The sequence below is a fragment of the Sorex araneus genome, chromosome 5 (assembly GCF_027595985.1).
Source record: "Sorex araneus isolate mSorAra2 chromosome 5, mSorAra2.pri, whole genome shotgun sequence".
Lineage (NCBI taxonomy): Eukaryota > Metazoa > Chordata > Mammalia > Eulipotyphla > Soricidae > Sorex > Sorex araneus.
The window spans coordinates 188,520,819-188,540,871 of NC_073306.1; the positions used below are offsets into that span (position 1 = coordinate 188,520,819).

Below are 20,053 nucleotides of genomic sequence, written 5' to 3' on the forward strand. Positions count from 1 at the left end.
CTAGTTACCCTCTTACATATTCATCTCCAAACTTGTTGCTATTCATAATGGTGCTTCTCCAATTTCAGCAGTTCCTGCCACAGTTTTTATGTCCTTTGATTTTATTACAGTGTAGCTCAGACCCCAGGGCAAATAACTCTTGCTGGATGTGATCAGATTAAGAGATCAGTAGCATATCTCCTTACATTAGCAACTTTTAAAAAATACTCCCTACATGTTTAGCCCTGGGGTTAATATTAATTCAGCAATAATTCAGCAGATAGCTGAGTGTTTTTATGATAATTCCTGAATCTAGTTTGACTATTTCATTGCAGAAATTACAGGGTGGCTTTAACCGATAATGACCCTTAATTCTTTTCTTTCCTCTGCAGACCTGCTAATCTTATGACAAAAGAGATAATTCCTTACAAAGATCAGGCAGCTGTTGCCCATTTGATTTACAGGTCTTTAAAAAAAATAAAATAAAATAACAAATACGGCCCATACTTCCAGAACATTTCTGTTTAATGCTGTAGAATTTATAAAATTGTATTATAGCGTAATTATGTTAAGATTATGAAATTCAGTACTTAGAACTCATAATAATACCTTAGCTTTAATTACTCATAAATTTATTACATCTTCAAAAGTATATTAGGAGACTGCAGTACTCTCAGTCAGTTTAGGTAACCAGCGTAAGGTCAGAGTTGCAGCTGATATTTTAGCTTTATTAAGCTTAACCCCACAGTAAACAGATTTCTTTACCACAAACGCTAATTCTCTCTAATATTAAAATTGGAAGGCTCTGAAAGAATACCTCTGAGAATATGTCACGTGCTCTCTGGTTTATTCACTGCATATTCTCTCCCTCCTCCCCAGGGGATCCGCCATGGAATCCCTGCCTTCCTCATTGCTTCCTTAGTACCAGAATCCCAACAGGCAGATGAAGCCTATGGAAAGGGTTTGTTGAGTAGTATTGAAAGAGCAGGCTCACACCACAAGAGATTGAGCCTGAACCCTGAGCTTATAACAAGGGCAAAGCTCTCCACTCAGCACCTGCGCTTCCTGGGTCAAAGCAGTAACTAGAGACTGAAATATGAATCAGTCTGGAGGGGAAAGTTAACAAATAGACTGGAGAGGCAGCCTCGAGTCAGGACGCTTTTTAGAATAAGAGATCTGGAGCAATGAATGTAGTGGTCTGCCTCTTCCACCTTCCTCTTTCACTTCATCTTCTATGGTGGCCTGACCCAAATGGAAGCCAGAAAGAGTTGCTCACTAGCTGCTGTGTTAAGTTCACGGTCTGAGGCAGAGCAAGATGGGAGAGGACAGAGCAGCTTTCAACTAGCTAATGGAAAATACCCCGTCCTCAGCTTTGATCCTTTGTTTTCCCATAGCTCCTCCTCCAATTCCCTCCCTTCCCCTTCCCTCCTCTACTCTCTCTTCTGCTTTGACCTCTGCCCTTTCTCTCCTAGAGTCATCTACCATGTTGAAAAATTAAAAGTCCAATAGACTTGTGTCATGATTCCTTTTTCTCCCAGTTCTTAATAAGTTTTATGAATCTCAAACTTTTCAAAGAATTATTTTGCCCAGGGAGGGGACAGGGGGACATTAATGACATTAATGCCCCATAGCTGGAAGACTGTTTCATGAGTGGAGGGAAGAAGGTAGATGGAAAAGAGAAGGGATCTCTATGAAAATGATGGCTGGAGGAATCAGTCAGGATGGGAGATACATGCCGAAAATAGATAATGGACCAAACATGATGACCTCTCAGTGTCTGTGTTGCAAGTCATAATGCCCAAAAGTAGAGAGAGAGTATGGGGAATATTGTCTGCCATGGAGTCAGGGGGAGGGTGGGAAAGGGGGGTATACCCAGAATATTGATGGTGGGGAATGTGCACTGGTGGAGGGATGGGTGTTTGATCATTGTGAGATTGTAACCCAAACATGAAAGCTTGTAACTATCTCATAGTGATTCAATAAAATTAAATTAAAAAAATAAAAGGAAAGAACGTGCAAGGACAAAAACTTTTTTTTTTAACTGTGATTTATAGAAACATGACATGTAAACAAGAATGTACCCTGGAATGTGATGTTCCTCCTCTAAGGTTTTTTAATGCTCTGAGAAATTGCGTAGGGCTTTAAAGAAAAAAAAAATCATTTCTGAGCTATTCTCCCCAACTCTTTAAAGAGAAAACCACTTATTTCAATATCCATACTCTTCATTCACTGATATCAGGCACCATTATAGACAATAAGCATGTATTAATAAATGAATACAATGCTTACTTTAATAAGATAAGCAGACTTTTAGTTTTTCTTTTCCTTGAGAAATGAATGTTTTTCCCCTGCCATCAGGCTAGCTGAGAGAATACACATAAATAGTCTTCAATGCTTAGTTTTTTTCCTTTTCACAATTGAATTAAGGTCACTTAATACTGGTGAAATTATAGATTAAATGTTGAGTGTAATAGAGTGTAGGATATATTTCATGGGACAAAATGTACACCCTTAAGGTCAAAATATCACTAAAATTTGTTTTAAAGCAGCCAGAGTATTTTCATAATGACAAAATTTAATGAAAGATATAATTTTTACAGGAAAAGCAAATCAAGTTACATGTGAGCAATCTTTAAACCAGCAATAATAAGGGCGAGAGAAAGGGTGGAGAAAGAAAAACAGTAGGTGGTAAGAAAAATGAATTATATAAAAATCAGTACACAACTGGGGGCTGAGGGAGAGACAACTGTTCTAAGATTAGTATATTAATGTTTTACAAATATTTCCCAGCTTTTATTAAAAGTCAGCAAATTAATTGAATATTTTGCCTCCTTAAACATTAGTGGCAAAATATCCCATTTTCTCATCTTCCTTAATGAAAACTCACTAAAACCATGGGCTCTAGCTTCAGCTTGAACTCTTAAATTTAACTCAGTTTTCAAAACTTAATTTGTATTTTGCTTACCTTTAAGCAGTTTAATTTTATAATCCTTCCAGACTTTTTTCAATTTAAGATTATTTCAAAGTATAGTTTTAAATAGCTCACATGCTTATTTGCCTATTAAACGAGGTCGGCTTCCTATCTCATTACTTGACCCAACTATTATATGGAAATAAAATACCTTATTTTCTGGGAATAATTTCTGGAAAATTATTTTCTTATTTGTAGCAGATAGGGACGTCTTATTTGTATACTGGCAAATTTCTCGATTGAGTTCTTATATTTTCTAAATGCAAGTGTGAAATTTTGGATTGTACTACTATTTTACGATATATAGTAGGTCAGTTATTTATACAGAAAGGTTAAGTTAAATTTTGTCTTTTAGGTATTAATTCACTATTTTTTCAGTTGTTGTTTTTTTTTATCTTACATGGAATAATAAACTGATTTTAAAATTTAATAGAGTAATTCAGGTTTTCAAGATTGTAGTCTTATCTAACTTATATTCATTCCTAAATCCAAAACTGTTCTTTGCCAACATTGATGTCAGTGGACCCCACGGGTGGCTCATGTGAGTGGGGAGGAGAAAGACAGTCACTTTCTCCCCAACCGCCTCTGTCACCTGGGACCCAGGGTTACTGGATTCTTGTCTCACTCACAGAAAAGAATTTAATGGGGCTGGAGCAATAGTACAGCGGGTACATTTGCCTTGCACATGGCAGACCTGGGTTGATTCCCAGCATTCCATATAGTTCTCTGAGGACCGCCAGGGGTGATTCCTGAGTGCAGAGCCAGGAGTAACCCCTGTGCATTGCCAGGTGTGACCCAAAAAGCAAAAAAAAAAAAAGGAATTTCAGGAGTAGACAAGCAGTAAAGTAAAACAGGTTTTATTTGGAAGATTTTAATGTGTGGAGGGAGAGAAGGTGAAAGAGAGAGTAACGTGCTCAAGGGAGAACGTGAGCTTCTCCAAGGGCAGAGAGAGCCCCTACATACATCCCAGCATTAGACACGAAAGCATGAAAGTACACGTCTCAAGAGGGGAGATGCGGGCGACACATGTGCTCAGGCAACACATGTGCTCGGCCATGTGGGCACAAGCAGCACATGGGCTCGGGCAGCATATGTGCGCCCTTCCTTTGTTCAAGGTGACTTTTATAGGGTTTCTCCAACCTGACTCCATGTGGGGCTCCTTCCCGGGTAAAAGTTCGTTGCTAAGGAGTTTACCGGGGATGTTGGGAGCGGTGATGGTCTTCTTTGGGCTGAATCACTAAAGTTAATCAGATTGAGGGAGAGGTCTGAGGATTTGAGGAATTTCATGGGGAGGGGTTCAACCTCCTCAGGGTCCACTGAAGGTCTTATCAGTTCAGTTTTCTGTATCTGCAGGGTGTTATCAGTCTTAGGATTTTCCTCCCAGAAGTTCTGTTGACCTAAGTTTCGTTGCCGAGGGCCTTTCCCTATCTACTTGCCTACATCAACATGACTCATATCTGTAAAAAAAAAAAAAAAAAAAAAAGGTAACTCAAAAGAGGTAGCTACATAGTTACACACTACGAATAATTCCTTCATGAAGTGTTTTTCTATCCTGTAAATGATCGATGTGATGAATTTCCAAAAATGCCCAGGCTTATTTTAAGGAAAGTTGTTTTTACTTGTGTCGAAATTTGAAATGTAAATAATATCCATCTCTGTCATAATTATTATCTTTAGCTAAAGCTGCAGTTTTCCCTTCCTCTCTTGAAGTCCTAGATTTAATCCCGCCATTTCAATGAGGGCATTAATTCACTAATCCTCTGAAAACTCCTAAGGTTTCTCAGTGTGCCTGTCCTTTTTCTGAGAAATAAGTTTAGTAGAATTTGGTAAAAGAAATGTTGAAGATAGACATTTTAATGAGGTCTGGAAGCTATGCTATATCAAGTAACGATTTCAACCCTGACTCTTTGAATAGAAGATTTGAGGCAAGCTCAAGACACGAATAAGTTTCTGTAAGAAATAAAGTCATTTTTAAAGTCTCTAACTTTGCTGAGAGAAATAAATATGGCGAACAGAGAGAAAAGGAGCTCTGGAGGCCACAAGAAATAATAGCCAGTGAAGGCCTTTTGGAAAACAAGACCTTGGCCCTGAACATAAAAATGATGGAGTCAATGCAGTTATAGAAAGGAACTGCCAGCTGATTATATAAATCCTAAACACGGGGATATCTTGGTGTCTCCCTTCCACACCCAACTGACTATAGGCTGGTAAATGTGCAAATCCTTCTCAAATCAAGTCTCTTTGCACTTTCCCCCACTGCTACTAACCCTATCCATAGCAGCTTCCTCTGCTGCGGACCCTCACAGCAGGTACCCTTTCATTCACCACTTTATTCTCTAATCCATTCTCCTCAGCCGATTTCAAATACAAATCTGATTTAACCACTCCCATTGAGACACTTTAGCGTTCCCTTTCTCTTAAGACAATAGGCATGTTGAGTTGCTCTCAAACTCCACCATGATCCTTAACACTCCATACTCAACCCTATTGTGTGAAGATTCCCACCATCCTAATTGCATTGCATCACACATTCAACTTTTTTCCTCAGAGAACAATTTCTGAAATTATTCTCTCAACATCATATTGCAATATAAAGTGCGTTGAGGAAGGAAAGATAGTCCAGATGTTTAGACACGTGCCTTTTTGGTACACAGGTTGACCCCTGCTAAATTTCAGGTACATTGAGCGTATGAACCCCCAAGTATGGCCAAAGGTCATTTTGATGTCAGTGGGCCCCACGGGTGACTTTCGTGAAGCGGGGAGGAGAAAGACGGTCACTTTCTCTCCAACCGCCTCAAACACCCAGGACCCAGGGTTACTGGGTTCTTGTCTCGCTCTCGGAAAAGAATTTCAGGAGTAGACAAGCAGTGAAGTTACAGATTTTATTTAGAGGTTTCTGAGGGAAGGAGGAAGGGATAAGTGGAAAGGGAAAACCAGTAGGAGTAACGCGCTCAAGAAAGAACGCGGGCTCCTCCAAAGATGGAGAGAGCTCTACACACATCCTAGCACTGGACACGAAAGCATGAAAGTACACATCTCAAGGGGGGAGATGCGGGCGACACATGTGCTTGGCCACATGGCACAAGCAGCACATGGGCTCAAGCAGCATATGCGCGCCCTTCCTTTGTTCAAGGTGGCCTTTATAGGGTTTCTCCAACCTGCCCCCACGTGGGGGCTTCTTCCCAGGTAAAAGTCCGTTGCTAAGGAGGTTACCAGGGAGGTTGGGAGTGGTAATGGCCTTCTTTGGGGAACCCCCTGGGGAGGGGTCTGTTGTCCTCAGAGTCTGCTGATGGTTTCTTCCGGGTCTTTTGTTTTCTTGAATCTGCACATCTTAAGAGTCCCCTTCCCAGAGACTCTGTTAAATCTCAATTTTCATTGCCAAGGGCCTTTCCCTATCTACCTGCCTACATCAATTTCTGAGCATAAAGCCAGGAGTCTCTGAGTACTGGCTGGTGTGTTCCAAACTCCCATCCCAAAATTGATTTTATAAAGAAAGAAAATGCCTTAAACTTGCTCCATGGCACAGGAACGCTCTATTGCACCCAACAACACTGAACTGTAAGAACTGGGTGTAAATTTATCCAGAGCCTTTTCTAGCGCTAATACCAATAAGCTTCCTGTTTCTGGGAAACATTTTTCATCACTATCTCCAGATTGTAGCAGAATGTTACTAGAAATTTACATTTTGGTTCAAGGATAAAGAAACCTTTAAACTAAGTGTCAAAATGATTAAGTTAACATTAAGTTAATGAAGAGAAATTGATAAAGAGGTAAGATAAAGAGCTGCAAAGATTCCTTTAGATCCTTTAGGATTTTATTTATTTATTTATTTATTTATTTATTTATTTATTTATTTATTTATTTATTTTGTACTGAGGGCCATTTTTGACTGTGCTCAGGGGTTATTCCTGGCTGTGTGCGGAAGTGACCCCTGACTCTGGTCAGCAACCATGGATTGTGCTGGAATAGAACCAGGGCCGACGAGAGGCAAATCAAGCAAATTATGTCTCTCATTCCAACTCTCAGATCCTGAGATCTTTAAAGAACCAGATAGATCTCTATTTAATAATGCAAGTAAAAATACATTTTAGGCTGAATATTTATCAATAATGAGTTCAGAAGATAGAAAATATGATTTTTCTTCCTGTAGTGTTTTATTTACTATACCCTGCCTTCCCAGGCCATAGTTATTTTAGGCTTGACTATTTAAACAGCTTCCTCTTGAACTTGTCAGTATTTGTCAGTATTCTGTCTCACCCTCTGCTCTCTAAGGCTAAAAACTTACTTATTCTCGGGGCTGGAGTGATAGCACAGTGGGTAGGGCGTTTGCCTTGCACGAGGGTGACCCGGGTTCAAATCCCAGCATCCCATATGGTCACCTGAGCACCGCCAGGGGTGATTCCTGAGTGCATGAGCCAGGAGTGACCCCTGTGCATTGCTGGGTGTGACCCAAATAGCAAAAAAAAAAAAAAAAAAAGAAAGAAAACAACTTACTTATTCTCTTCTATTGTCTTCCCACCCCATTACCAGGTATTTATCAGTACTCCACTGTTTTCTCATGGTGCCTCATTTACATTTTTGTTATTACAGTCTCAGTTGCATTACAAAGTTAATACTAACTAGATATATGCTTCTCTTCCCCACTATGCCTATTCAGCCAGTGGTGGATTATATGTTCCCTGTTTGCAAGATCTGTAGAGCAGATTGCTTTGCTTTCTCAGGAAAATAGGACATGTTCAAATGGGCTGAATGAATGAAATATTTTTATCTGATTATTTTTCTGGTATAAGATAAAGAGGAGATCAGAATGGATAATTCTTTATCAATGTCTATTTCACCTTAAAATCACTTGTATTTTTTTTTTGGCTGGGTATTTTTTTTTTGTATAGAATTTTTTGTTTTATTTTCTTCCTAACAACTTTGTTGGTGAAAACTGACCTTTGGAGTTCTCCTCAGAGTTAATTAGATTCACTCTTCATACAGAGTTTGTAAAAACTCAAATAATAGTTACTGTAGGTGTGGGAGATAGCTCAAAGGACTTAATTGTGTATTTGGTGTGCTGGAGCCGTAGACTCAAGCCCTGGCACTTCATAGAATCCCATGTGCCCTGGAAATGCTCTTCCCTCCCAACCCCCAGAATGTAGCTACTATTTTTAACATAGCCCACTGATGATTTTCATTCTTGAATCCTTTTTAGTTGTATTATTTATTTATTTATTTATTTATTTATTTATTTATTGTTTATGGTTTGGGGGCCACATGTGATGATGCTCAGTGATTACTCCTGACTGCACTCAGGAATCAATGCTGCAGTGTTTTTTGGAGGGGGAGGGGCGCATATGGATGCCAGGATGGATCCTGGGTAACCCGCTTGCAAGGCAAGTACCTTACCCTCTGTACTATCTCTCTAGCCCCTCCCTACTCAGTTTTTGTAAATTGTTATATTTACTCTTTATCTTGTATGTATATATATGGCATACTGTTACATCTACTACATATTGACATATATGCATAATAATTAACTTTCTGTTGGAAACAGTTATGAATTGTCTTTATGTTGTAAGCAGCTATTCTCACTTGTTCTCATTTCAGCTTTTTCATTACTATAACTAAGGAGAAGTCTAAAATTTGAATAAGGAAATTACTTATAATATTTATTTTATTGAAAACTATGCTTGTACAACTATTCAAAAAGTGGAGTTATGGTATGAAAATGCACGTTATTATTTCTTATATTGTCTCTATTAAATAATTTACTTGTCTTAGTATTTCCTGATATAAATGATATGTCAGTATTTGTATGCTTAGTTTTGATGCTGCTGTGTTGAATAAATAAAGCTTCTGCTCAGTTCTCCAGCTCTGAGACTGTTTTTAACTCAACCCATTTTAGTGAGCCAGAAGACTCCAGAGGTCCATCTGCCCTGACATTTCCTCATAAAAAAAAGTATCATGTGGTAGTGCATAAAGGAGAACAGTACATTAGTGGCAGTGGTAATAAATCATTTATAAGAACACAGTGTTTCACAAAGTAAGCCACAGAAATTCTGCAAATATTTTATTGTGAGATTAACTTGGGTGGAAAAATGATAATAAATACAAAACACTTGAGGTTGCTCTGTCTGAAAGAGCATTCCTTCAGAAAAGTGTAGCAACCCCAGCTATCTGAATATGCATGCCGACAGAATAATTTTTGTTTGAGATGTTTGTGTGAGATGGTCAGGCTTACTGATAAAATATAAAATTTGAATATTAATGGATACTGACATCTCATTAACTAGTGTACACTAAATTTTATAAATCATTAACTGATGAATTAGACTATGAGTGCCTTCTAAAGAGGTGAATTGCAAATCAGGTCTTCAAGAAAAAGATGCTTTGACAGGAAAAACCCAGGGAATCTTTTTTTTTTCCAGCTGTAATGGAATTTGATGCCTTTTTTTTTTTAAACCTGGATGCTGTAACTCATGCAAAATTCCCTGTCCAAAGAAACCGATGAAATTACTAAAGATGTTTGTCCTTTTTTTCCCTTTTTTTCTATTTCCAAACTGCAGTTGAAATCTGGAGAGACGGCTGCCAACATTGCTAGGGAGCTAGCTGAACAGACAAGAAATCACCTGAATGCTGGGGATATAACCTACTCAGTGCGTGCCATGGATCAGCTAGTAGGCCTTCTGGATGTGCAGCTGCGAAACTTGACCCCTGGTGGCAAAGACAGTGCTGCCCGCAGTTTGAACAAGGTAAGTAACTTGGTTGTGTAAATGTCTCTAAAGTTCTAGTGCATTCATTGATATTTCCATGATTCATTTCTGTCTCCCCACAATCAGATCATTCTAGAGAGAATGGCTAGGTGTAGTTAATTCAGGGCATTTCTTTCTTTGTAAGAATGACCGGGTTTGGCTCTCAGTTTCAAACAATGAAAAAGGATCATCTCCATATCAGTTTTGAATGTCCCATTCTATTTTCTGCAGTATATATTCTGTTTTAAACGCTAAATTGCTTTGATATGGAGAAATAGTATTTACTTTGTGTATTATTTCCCTTTCAGACCCTTGTATAAAACAGCAGTAACAGGGGCCAAAAGGACAGGAAGGGGCTCAGGTGCCAGTTCAATCCCTGGCACTAATCACTAACAAGAGTGATCTCTGATCAAGAGCCAGAAGTAAACTCTGAGCATTGCCAGGTGTGCTCCAGAACCCAAAATAATAATAACATAATAATCATAATCATAATCATAATCATAATAAAACAAATACCTAAACAAGTAAAAATTTAGAAAATATCGAAGAAGAATGTCAATAATCAGTTAAAGATGGTTTCCAAATAAAGTAATTTTACCAAGTTAATACTATTTTTTAAATTTATGATGGGGGCACAGGGACTGTAGCAGAGTGATTTGGACATACCGGGGCATGTGTAAGATCCCAGTTCAGTCTCTAATACTGCAACAAGGAAAAAATGATGAAGGGATTTTTTTTAATTTAAATTTTATTTTAATTACTAAATTATTTGGATTTGCACCAATGGCAAGCTACCTGTGGCATATTCAATATGCCAAAAACAGTAACAACAAGCCTCACAAGGGAGACGTTACTGGTGCCCACTCAAGCAAATCGATGAGCAGTGGGACGACAGTGCTACAGTGCTACAGTACCATTAAAATGTCAATGGCTCAAGTGCCAGGAACATGTGTCAGCATGGTAGAGCTCGTGTCTGACATGTTTAGGGCCCTGGAGTTCATTTCTTGGCCACGCATTGTACCCACAGCACATAGAAACTGTGGGCAGAACCCTGTTTGTCCCTGAGCACTTGGGAAGGATCACTGAACCTTCAGACCTGCATGCAGAGCATCATCTGCGTGACCCTGTCCCACACAACCCCCAGCAAGAATCACAGGGGGTGGTCTTGATTAAAATAGGTTTAAGTCTATTTCAACAAATTTGAAATGTAAAAGATTCATTTTTGTAATTTTCGGAGAGATGCATTTTATGTATATAAAATGAAATTTATTGTAAGACAAAATTAATTAATATTATAAATAAGTTTCATGTCTGTACACATATCCATAAATTAATTATTTCCTCATATAAACCCTTATATGAGCCTTATATGACCTATCCACTCACTATATAAGCATCATTTATTTATTTTATAATACATAAGCACATTCAATACAAGAAAATAGCAGGGAAGGAAATATATGTCCCCCAAGACCCTTCAGTAATAATCCCTGAGTTCAGCGTGAAAGCCTTGTATATGACAATAATTTTAGCATCTGAAGCATGAATTTGACAATGAGAGGCCAATACCTCTATATAATCCATTAGAGTATTTTGAATTTAAAAAACAAAAAAACAAAGACTTTTTATTTTTATTTATTTATTTATTCATTTTGGCTTTTGGGGTCACACCCAGCAATGCACAGGAGTTACTTCTGGCTGTGCACTCAGAAATTACTGCTGGCGGTGCTCAGGGGACCATATGGAATGCTGGGAATCAAAACCGGGGTGGCTGCGTGTAAGGCAAATGCCCTACCTGTTGTGCTATCGCTCCGGCCCCCCAAAAAAGACTGTTTAGAGTGGTCTTTAAACTAAATATGATTAGTTCTTTTGTATTTTATCAAATTGAGTCCCATCAAAATTGAAGGACATTTTCAAATAATGAGGGTCTGGCACAGTAAAAGCCGGTACCTATGCTCTCAAACGTTGTTTCTTCTACAATTTCATTTTCAGAAGACAGATTGAGTTTTATCTATTAGATATAAATTATTATTATTAAGGGTTCCCTCTCCCCACCCCGCAACTGAGCATAAAAGAGTCCCTTTGTGTCTGTGTCCCTGATAGAATATAATCCACAGCTGCCTTTGTAATCTGGGGCATGCTGGCATTGTAATGTGTTAGCACTCAGGCTGTCTCGTGTTATTCATGAATATTGCTGCCAGCTATTGTCAATGTACAGCAAGTATGATTTCTCTTAATGCTACATATCCATAAATCACCTTATATACCAATTCTTTGTGTCCTTATGTAAAAAAAAAAAAAGTGTGTTGATGTCTGATGAAATGAGGTAAAGATGGCAATTAATGTTGCACTCTAACTGGCTACAGCTAATCAGCTTGCCTATACTGAATATCAAATAACTACATAATGGGTAAATTTCCATTTCTGAAGCTTTTTAATGCTCTCTTTTGTTTGCCTTTGGCTCTTTTTAGTTGTTTATATAATGTGGTTTGTCATATGTTAATTTGCATGATAGGGTAAGGAGACGGGAGGGCAAAGGTTATTCACGTGCTTGCTGGCTTGCTCTCTTTCCCTGCGGTACCCACTGTTCCCTGAAGCAGTCATAACCCCTCGATTTGCAAAGTCAACTCCACACAAATCAATTGAGCTCCATCCACATTGAAATTCTAGAGGATTGAGAGTCCTCTAAAAAAGCAAGATTTGAGTCAGTGATTCAAATGACAACACTGGCAATTTACTTGCACTCATTCCTCTCTTAATTCTTTAGAGGAGTAATTGCTCTGTGCTTATTGAAGAGTGCAGGATTTCAAGTTGAGAGAATATGAGCCACAGAAAGGCATCAGAGTAATTGCTTCTCAAAATGTGGGGAAGCTTTTTCATCTCCAACAATCTGGACAAAAACAACCAACAACAAAATAGGAGGAAGAAAACTGGTTAATAAAATTTGGAGTGATTAAAACAAAGCAAATAAACTCTTTTATCACTAGGGAAAATGTCTGGAAATAAATTGCTGTTAACTTTTGCCCAGAAAAACAATGCAAATAATTTAAACATACAAAAATAGGCTTCTTCTCTTACTGAAAGAAGTCTCTAAGTTGTGTACATTTTGAGGAACCCAAACACATTGTTTAGAAACAAAGCAGGTATATCAGAAACTTTATGATTTTTTAAAAATCAGATGTTACTTATCTCTTGGCATTTATTTATCCCTTGGAATCACATAAACATAGTGAATGATGATTTAAATTTAAGAATAAAAACAAACAATTTTTTGTATGTATGAACATACAGTTTGTGGTATATTAACCATCCACAGAATCTGTAAACCACAAACTATCTTTGAAAGATGCTTTCTAATTTTAACATAATTTACTTAACTCTGTCTATCTTTATTTGTGGGCAATGAATTAATAACTAACTTAGTGTGAAATTAATCATTTGAAGTCAAGTCTATCTATTTTTACTAATTTCAGCTAAATTCATCCCAAGATTCCTTTCCATCATTAGCAGCTTTTTACCATCCTGTTCTCTTGTGACATTAAGGTGTTGGTCATTGCTTTTCAAGCCATCGCTTATATTTTGCTGCTGCTTAGCTCTCATTTCTTCTAGAAAGTAGAGCACGACAAAATAAGGTGTTTTGTGTAGATGTGTTCTTTTATTTTTCTTGTTTTCTTCTGTCACTAACTTGTTTTTTCTATTCTGTGTTTAATCTGCTGTCTTAATGGATTCAGCTTCAGAAAAGAGAGCGCTCTTGCAGAGCCTATGTCCAGGTACTTTATGCATTTTTATAAATGTGTTACGTTGTTAATTGTCTCTCTTAGTAATGGCATATCTGCGCATCTCACAGAGCAATAATAGTGTGCCCAGTGAAACAAGAAATTTCAAGGGTGAAGTGTGATGGGTGGGACAGGCAAGACTTTAAAGGTTAATGTGTTTAGAGAAATTTGGCCTTACAAATGCTCTGTCATTTAAGAAGGAAAAGAAAATTAGCTGTGTAAATGTTGGTCACCACTGAAAGATGAGTTTGGTGTAATATATCCTTGATAATCATTCATACACTGGGCCAGCTAATTTGAATAGCAACTCATTTAAAAAAAAAAAGTATTATCAATGTCACATATGAGAAGCAATCGTCCTGGATATTTGGAATATCCTGATTCTTTACCAAAATCGATGTTTGTTGACTTAGAATATGCTGTGACTTTTTCACTCACTCATTCATTACGCACGTGTTAATCCTGATATAAATGTAATTTTTCTCCAGTTAACATTTTGCTGAACAGTTACTCCAAGGAAAGTTAAAAAAAATGTTCCCATGTTCATTGGTTCTGTGTAGAAAAGAGTATACCCTAAGCAAGCTGAAAAGTTCTTTTCATAGGAGTGAAAGAAAGGGAAAGAGGAAGAGCAGAAAGGAGAGAGGCAAGGAGGGAGGGAAATTCTGGGACTGTAGGTTTTATTTTCTGTCTACATATACATTTTTTAAATGAAAAAAAAAGTTGATTATTAAAGATATGCCCTGAAAGTAGCAGATGCCTTCATGTTCTCAGATGGGTCATCCTGAAACTAAACTATATTGATCCCTTCTCTTATTCAATAAGGATATTTTATGAGACTGTTGCCTAGAAGAAAACAGTATTAATCTTTTAATTAATTTCTATACAGGTATCATATAAATGATATCACATAAATTTTCAATAATGTTGAAGTCTTCATTTGAAATGTTGCAGAGCCGTGGCAGATGCCATTTCTATCCCTAGCACTGAGATGGTCCCCAAAGTAATGCCAACGGTCACTCCACAGCACAAAACCAGAATAGCTCCTGAGTATTGCTGCATATGGTCCACAAACAACAAGGAAGATGAATAATATTTAAAAGAATTTTTAAAATATATGTTTAATATTGAACAGAGAACAGAAAAATAAACCTTTGATTTGCAATTCATAGAGTAATGAACCTGCGTGTAAGAAATGAAAAACTTGTATAGTCACTGATAACTCATTATTAGTTTTGAGCCATATCAGGATTTTTTTTTTTTTGCAATCAATGTTATCCTTTTAATGAAGGACCTTAGAGATAATTAGCCTTTTAGAATTTGAATCTATAAAATGCACGGTCATTCATACATGAATCTCTGATGAAAAATAAATAGCTTGATTTATTCAATGGTTGATTTCCTAGTGTTATCATTGACTGACTATAAATAAATATTTCAGCTATTGACTAAGATTCAGACTAAGCCAAATACAAATAGAATATTGGCAAAGCAAGAATGCCATGCTCACTGATATAATTTACATCTACTTTCTTTAATGTAGATCACTATTCTGCACAATTTTAGACTAACAAATATCTTTCAATTTTAGTCAATTTGACTTTTAAAGACTTGTTTTATGTTCCTTATTGTTTCAATGTTCAGAGCACATGCTGAGCTATTTAAGAAGTAGGTGTGAAATATGCTTTGAAGTGTTTTATGTGTTGCATTGGGAAAAAATAATGATAGTTTTTATCACCATGAGATTCATTTTTAAATGTTTTTTTTCATGGGCATAGCAATGAGCTTTCTAGAATCAGTTTTGACGATCTAGAGCCTCCTTCCTACTTAAATTAACTTATTATTTAAGTACAGTGTCTCCTATTGTGAATCACCTATCTCTTTAACTTTTACTTCCTGAGTTTTTCCTTTTCAAGAACTATAGTGAATTGTGAACTGTCAGTGAACAACTAGGATAATTGATTAGCACATGAACAATTTAAACTATTGATTTTTTAAAATATTGTATAAATCTCTTAAAACTCACTGTGCTTTCATCTCAAGAATTTTAAGAAAACAAAAAAGTTATATCTAATATTTATTTTTCTTTTTCAGTTGTAATTCTATTTTATACAAACTTCTTATCAAAATCAAAACAAAAATTAACACATTATAGAAAAAATATCATTACTATATTTCTTGGGTGACTAAAGATATATATTGTGTAAATATGGCTGGAAAAAAGACTGTGTATAAAATAAAATATGCCTTATATATATATATTTGCTGTAGATATAGTTTATTTAATTAAGAGGTTATTTCTAGAGATGGCCCTAAGCTTGGGTATTCTTCATTCTTCTAAGCAGTTATCTTTTGAAGCCCATGGGTCTTGACTGACCTTAGCTGTAAAGGAGATGACACATACTGAAACCCATTAATCACCTCAAGAAGCACACGGGACCGTCCCGCCCCCACCCCCCACCCCCCCCCGCCCCCCGGCCCTGTTAGAAGAAATAGCAGAGCATGAGCCAGGAGCATTGTCAGATATGCCCCAAAAACCAAAAAGAGAACCAAAACAAGTATTACTTAACTCAAAGTAGAGAAAATGGAGATCAGGCAAAATTTTCTGAGTTGTACCAGATCATTCAACAATGATTACGGGGTCGTGAGTACAAAACAAAAATTTTCTAATTCAGAATTGAAGATTCCCACTCTGAAAGATAATTCTATAGACAAACTGATATGTTTAATATTAGGAACCAGTAAAAATCATTATATATATATATATATATATATGTATGTGTGTGTTTTGACTTTTATTGTAATGTTTGGAAGTGGTATACAATTAGGTCTTCTCCCTCCCAATCTCTCTGTCTCTCTCTTTCTTTCCTCCCTCTCTCCCTCCCTCCCCCTCTCTCCGTCCCTTCCTTCCTTCTTCCTTCCTTCCTTCCTTCCTTCCTTCCTTCCTTCCTTCCTTCCTTCCTTCCTTCCTTCCTTCCTTCCTTCCTTCCTTCCTTCCTTCCTTTCTTTCCTTCTTGCTGAGGCTCACTTCCATAGGCTGTCTTGTCATTAGTTGGTACTCTATAGCAAAATCCAGTGTAAAAATAAACTACTTTATTTTTATTTTCTTCTCAGAGGAAATCTTGGTTAATATGTTATTATACTGAGAGAGAAAAAAGTAGAAATTAAGAATATTTTATTGAGGAAAGAATTATCAAACTTTTACAAAGTGACTGCACCATTTTCCTTCTTATATCCAGTAGCAACATTTGAAAGTTTCAATCATCTTATATCCTTAGTTACTGGAGCGATAGCAAAGCGTGTGGGGCATTTGCCTTGCACGCAGCAGACACAGGTTCAATTCCTCCACCCCTCTCAGAGAGCCCTGCAAGCTACTGAGAGTATCTCACCCATAGGACAGATCCTGGCAAGCTCCCCATGACGTATTCGATATGCCAAAAACAGTAACAAGTCTCACAGTGGAGACGTTACTGGTTCCTGCTTGAGCAAATCAATGAGCAACGGGATGACAGTGATACAGTGATATATCCTTAGTAAAATTTGTGTGTGTGTGTGTGTGTGTTGTGAGTGTGCTCTGTAAGTTTATTTCTAGCTGTCTACTTTGTATGATTGCAGACATTTTTATACCTGGTCATTGAAATAGGGTCATTGAACAGGGGGGGCTGGAGCGATAGTACAGGGGGTAGGGCGTTTGCCTTGCACGTGGCCGACCCAGGTTCGATTCCCAGCATCCCATATGGTCCCCTGAGCACTGCCAGGTATAATTCCTGAGTGCAGAGCCAGGAGTAAGCCCTGTGCATCGCCACCAGGTGTAACCAAAAAAGCAAAAAAAAAAAAAAAAAAAAAGAGAAGAGGGTCTGGGAGATAATCTATAAGTTAAAAATTATAGCTCCCCAAAGAAAACTCTATGGTTTCCATGAGAATTTGAGTAGAGTATGACCTCTGACAGCTTAACAAAAACTTCATGTTTTTAAATTAAGTCAGAATTTGGATGGAATTGGGATGAAATATCCATTCCCTTTATTTTTATAACTACAACTACTCAATTTTGGAGGGGGTGATGATGGTCTTGGGTCGCGCTTCTCAGGGTGCCTCTACTTAAGCTAAGTAGACCACATGCAGTGCCAGAGATTGATCTTAGGTTAACCTGTGCAAGGTGAGTGAGCTAACTTCAGGACTATCACTTCATATCTCACCATTGTCCTTTTTTTTTTTCTTTTTGGGTCCCACCCAGTGATTCACAGGGGTCACTCCTGGCTTTGCACTCAGGCAAATGCCCTACCCACTGTACTATTACTCCAGCCCCACCATTGTCCATCTTTTAAAAAGTAATGTTTGTTATCATTTGTCTTTTTTTTCTTTTTTTAGTTTTGTTTTGGTTTGGTATTTGAGGGGCCACACCTGTCAAAGTTCAGGTCTTACTTCTAGCTCTGTGCTCACGATTCACCCCTTACAAGGCTTCCGGGACATTATGGGGTGCTAGGGATCAAACCCGGGTCTGCCTGGGTTCAAAGCCATAACCCTGCCCTCTGTACTGTCTCAAACCACAATTAGAATTATTCTTTTCTTTAGCAGAACTGTTAAGAATTACCAATACTCATTTTTTATTGCTTTAAAAGCAGGGTATTATTCTAAAAAGAAATATATTTTTATATTTAACAGCAGGTTCTTTTGTACTCTAAAATTTAGAGGCAGAATGTACTCCTGAGAGAGTCAGCATTCCACTTCACCTAATGGAAAACATAAGTGCATAGATTATTGATGTGGATCTTTGGAATCCTTCTTTAGAGCTTGCTATTGTCTGCATCATCCAGTGGACAACTGATAAGTGGGGGGGAAATTAGAGGCCAGCGATAGCCCAGCAAGTAAGCCAGGACTAAGCCCTGAGCGCTGCTGGGTGTGGTTCAAAACAAAAAGAAAAAAAAAGAAAGAGAAGGAAAAAGGCACAAGGATGAGCTGGTAATACAGTGAGTAGGGCATCTGCTTTGCACAGAGCAGACCTGGGTTCGGTCCTTTGCATCTTATATGGTTCCGTGAGCACTGCCAGGAGGAATTCCTGAGTTCATGAGTGGGGAACCAGTGTCACCCCTGAGAACCACCCAAAAAGAAAAAGGGAAAAAGAGAGGTGTAAGCATGAAAATCACACATAATTTGGAAAAAGGTAGATAGATGCAAATTACACACACACACACACACACACACACACACACACACACGTTTGCTTCCTGCTTTTTCCTCTTTTTTTTTTTGAAAACATGTATACACACACACTGGGTTTTGTCCCAGGTTGGCTGTTGTTTGCAAGGTAAATACTCTACTTGCTGTACTGTCGCCCAGGCCCTCTTCCTTTCTTCCTTCCTTTTTCAAGTTGACCGATGAGCTTTCTAAAGTCTAGTAAGTATTTGAAACAATCTTCTTTTAATTTCAGTTTGGTATAAGAATCCTGCATTGATTTTATTTCATTTTTTCTCACACCTTACACATTTACTATATTGAGGGAACAGTGCAGAAAACGTCTTTCTTACACTGAACTGTATTCACACAGCTGGAAGAAAAAGTATTCAAGGATTATTAGTTGAATAACTGTATACAACTATTTTATAAGATATGGCAGTACTACATTGACCATAAGCATACTGTTTTCTGTCCTGGAGTGAAATTTCTCATCTTATTAAAAAAAAAAAACACATTACATCAGATATATAAAATGTAGGCTCTGTAAAGTGATGAAAATTGTTATGAATGAAAATAAAGCAAGAAGTGAATTACCATGGCAATAGTTGAGTAAAACTCTGAAGGAAGTAAAGCAGTAAATCATGCAGTTATGCAGAAAAAGGTTTCCAATAGAGTAGAAACTTCTAGAAGTGTAAGTGTGACTGTAGTGTTAGAAGACAAATGCAAATGTAGCAGAGTGAGACACGGGAGCACTTCCAAAGCAGGACCAGATCTTAGAGCCCATTGTAAGCTATTTCAGTGAGTTTTCTGTTAAATGCATTAAACCACAGTAAGGTTGTGTGTGTGTGTGTGTGTGTTGGGGTTATCAGACTTAGAGGTGCTCAGGGCTTATTCCAGGTTCTGGTGTCAGGAATCACTCACTCCTGTTGGGGTTATGAGGACCATGTAGGGTGCTGGGGATCAAATCTTTGTGAGCCCTTTCAAGGCACGTGTCCTGTCTGTTGAACCATCACTCTGGCCACTGTGACTTTCTTCAGGCCTTTCTCTAAACGCTCCTCATGCAGTGACATGGTCTGATGTATTTTAAAAATAGGGAATAACTTTTAGCAGGAAAAGTTGATACTGAAAGAGGATGACCAAATGGGTAATAATGGTTTCTTGGAATTAAATATACGAGAATTATACTAAAATAGTTCTCCAAGTTCAGCATTTTTTTTTTTTGTGAACACACAGGATTTGCTAAGAGGTTGTATGCAAAGTGTCTGTGAAAGTGAAGAATTAAGGGAGTGGTTTTTTTCTTAACTTTTCTCTTAAATCACTGTGAGGGACACCCTTCCAAATCTGTTCTTGATTAGGTTTCAGTCATACAGTATTCCAACACTCAGCCCTGCACATTTCCCAGCACCAGTGTCCCCAGG

General features: G+C 37.7%; 1 protein-coding gene across 27 annotated transcripts in view; it reads left to right on the forward strand.

Moving 5' to 3' along the window:
- The window catches only part of ADGRL3 (adhesion G protein-coupled receptor L3), a 988,077-nt gene that overhangs the window by 660,011 nt on the left and 308,013 nt on the right, over positions 1 to 20,053 (forward strand). For 22 of the 27 annotated variants that reach the window (XM_055139571.1, XM_055139575.1, XM_055139572.1 and 19 more), the window contains 2 exons: positions 9,502 to 9,687; positions 13,419 to 13,457. In XM_055139571.1, the coding sequence (XP_054995546.1) occupies positions 9,502 to 9,687; positions 13,419 to 13,457 (225 nt within the window). The remainder of the gene's footprint in view (positions 1 to 9,501; positions 9,688 to 13,418; positions 13,458 to 20,053) is intronic. The other 5 variants (XM_055139558.1, XM_055139566.1, XM_055139570.1 and 2 more) reach the window with 1 other exon arrangement.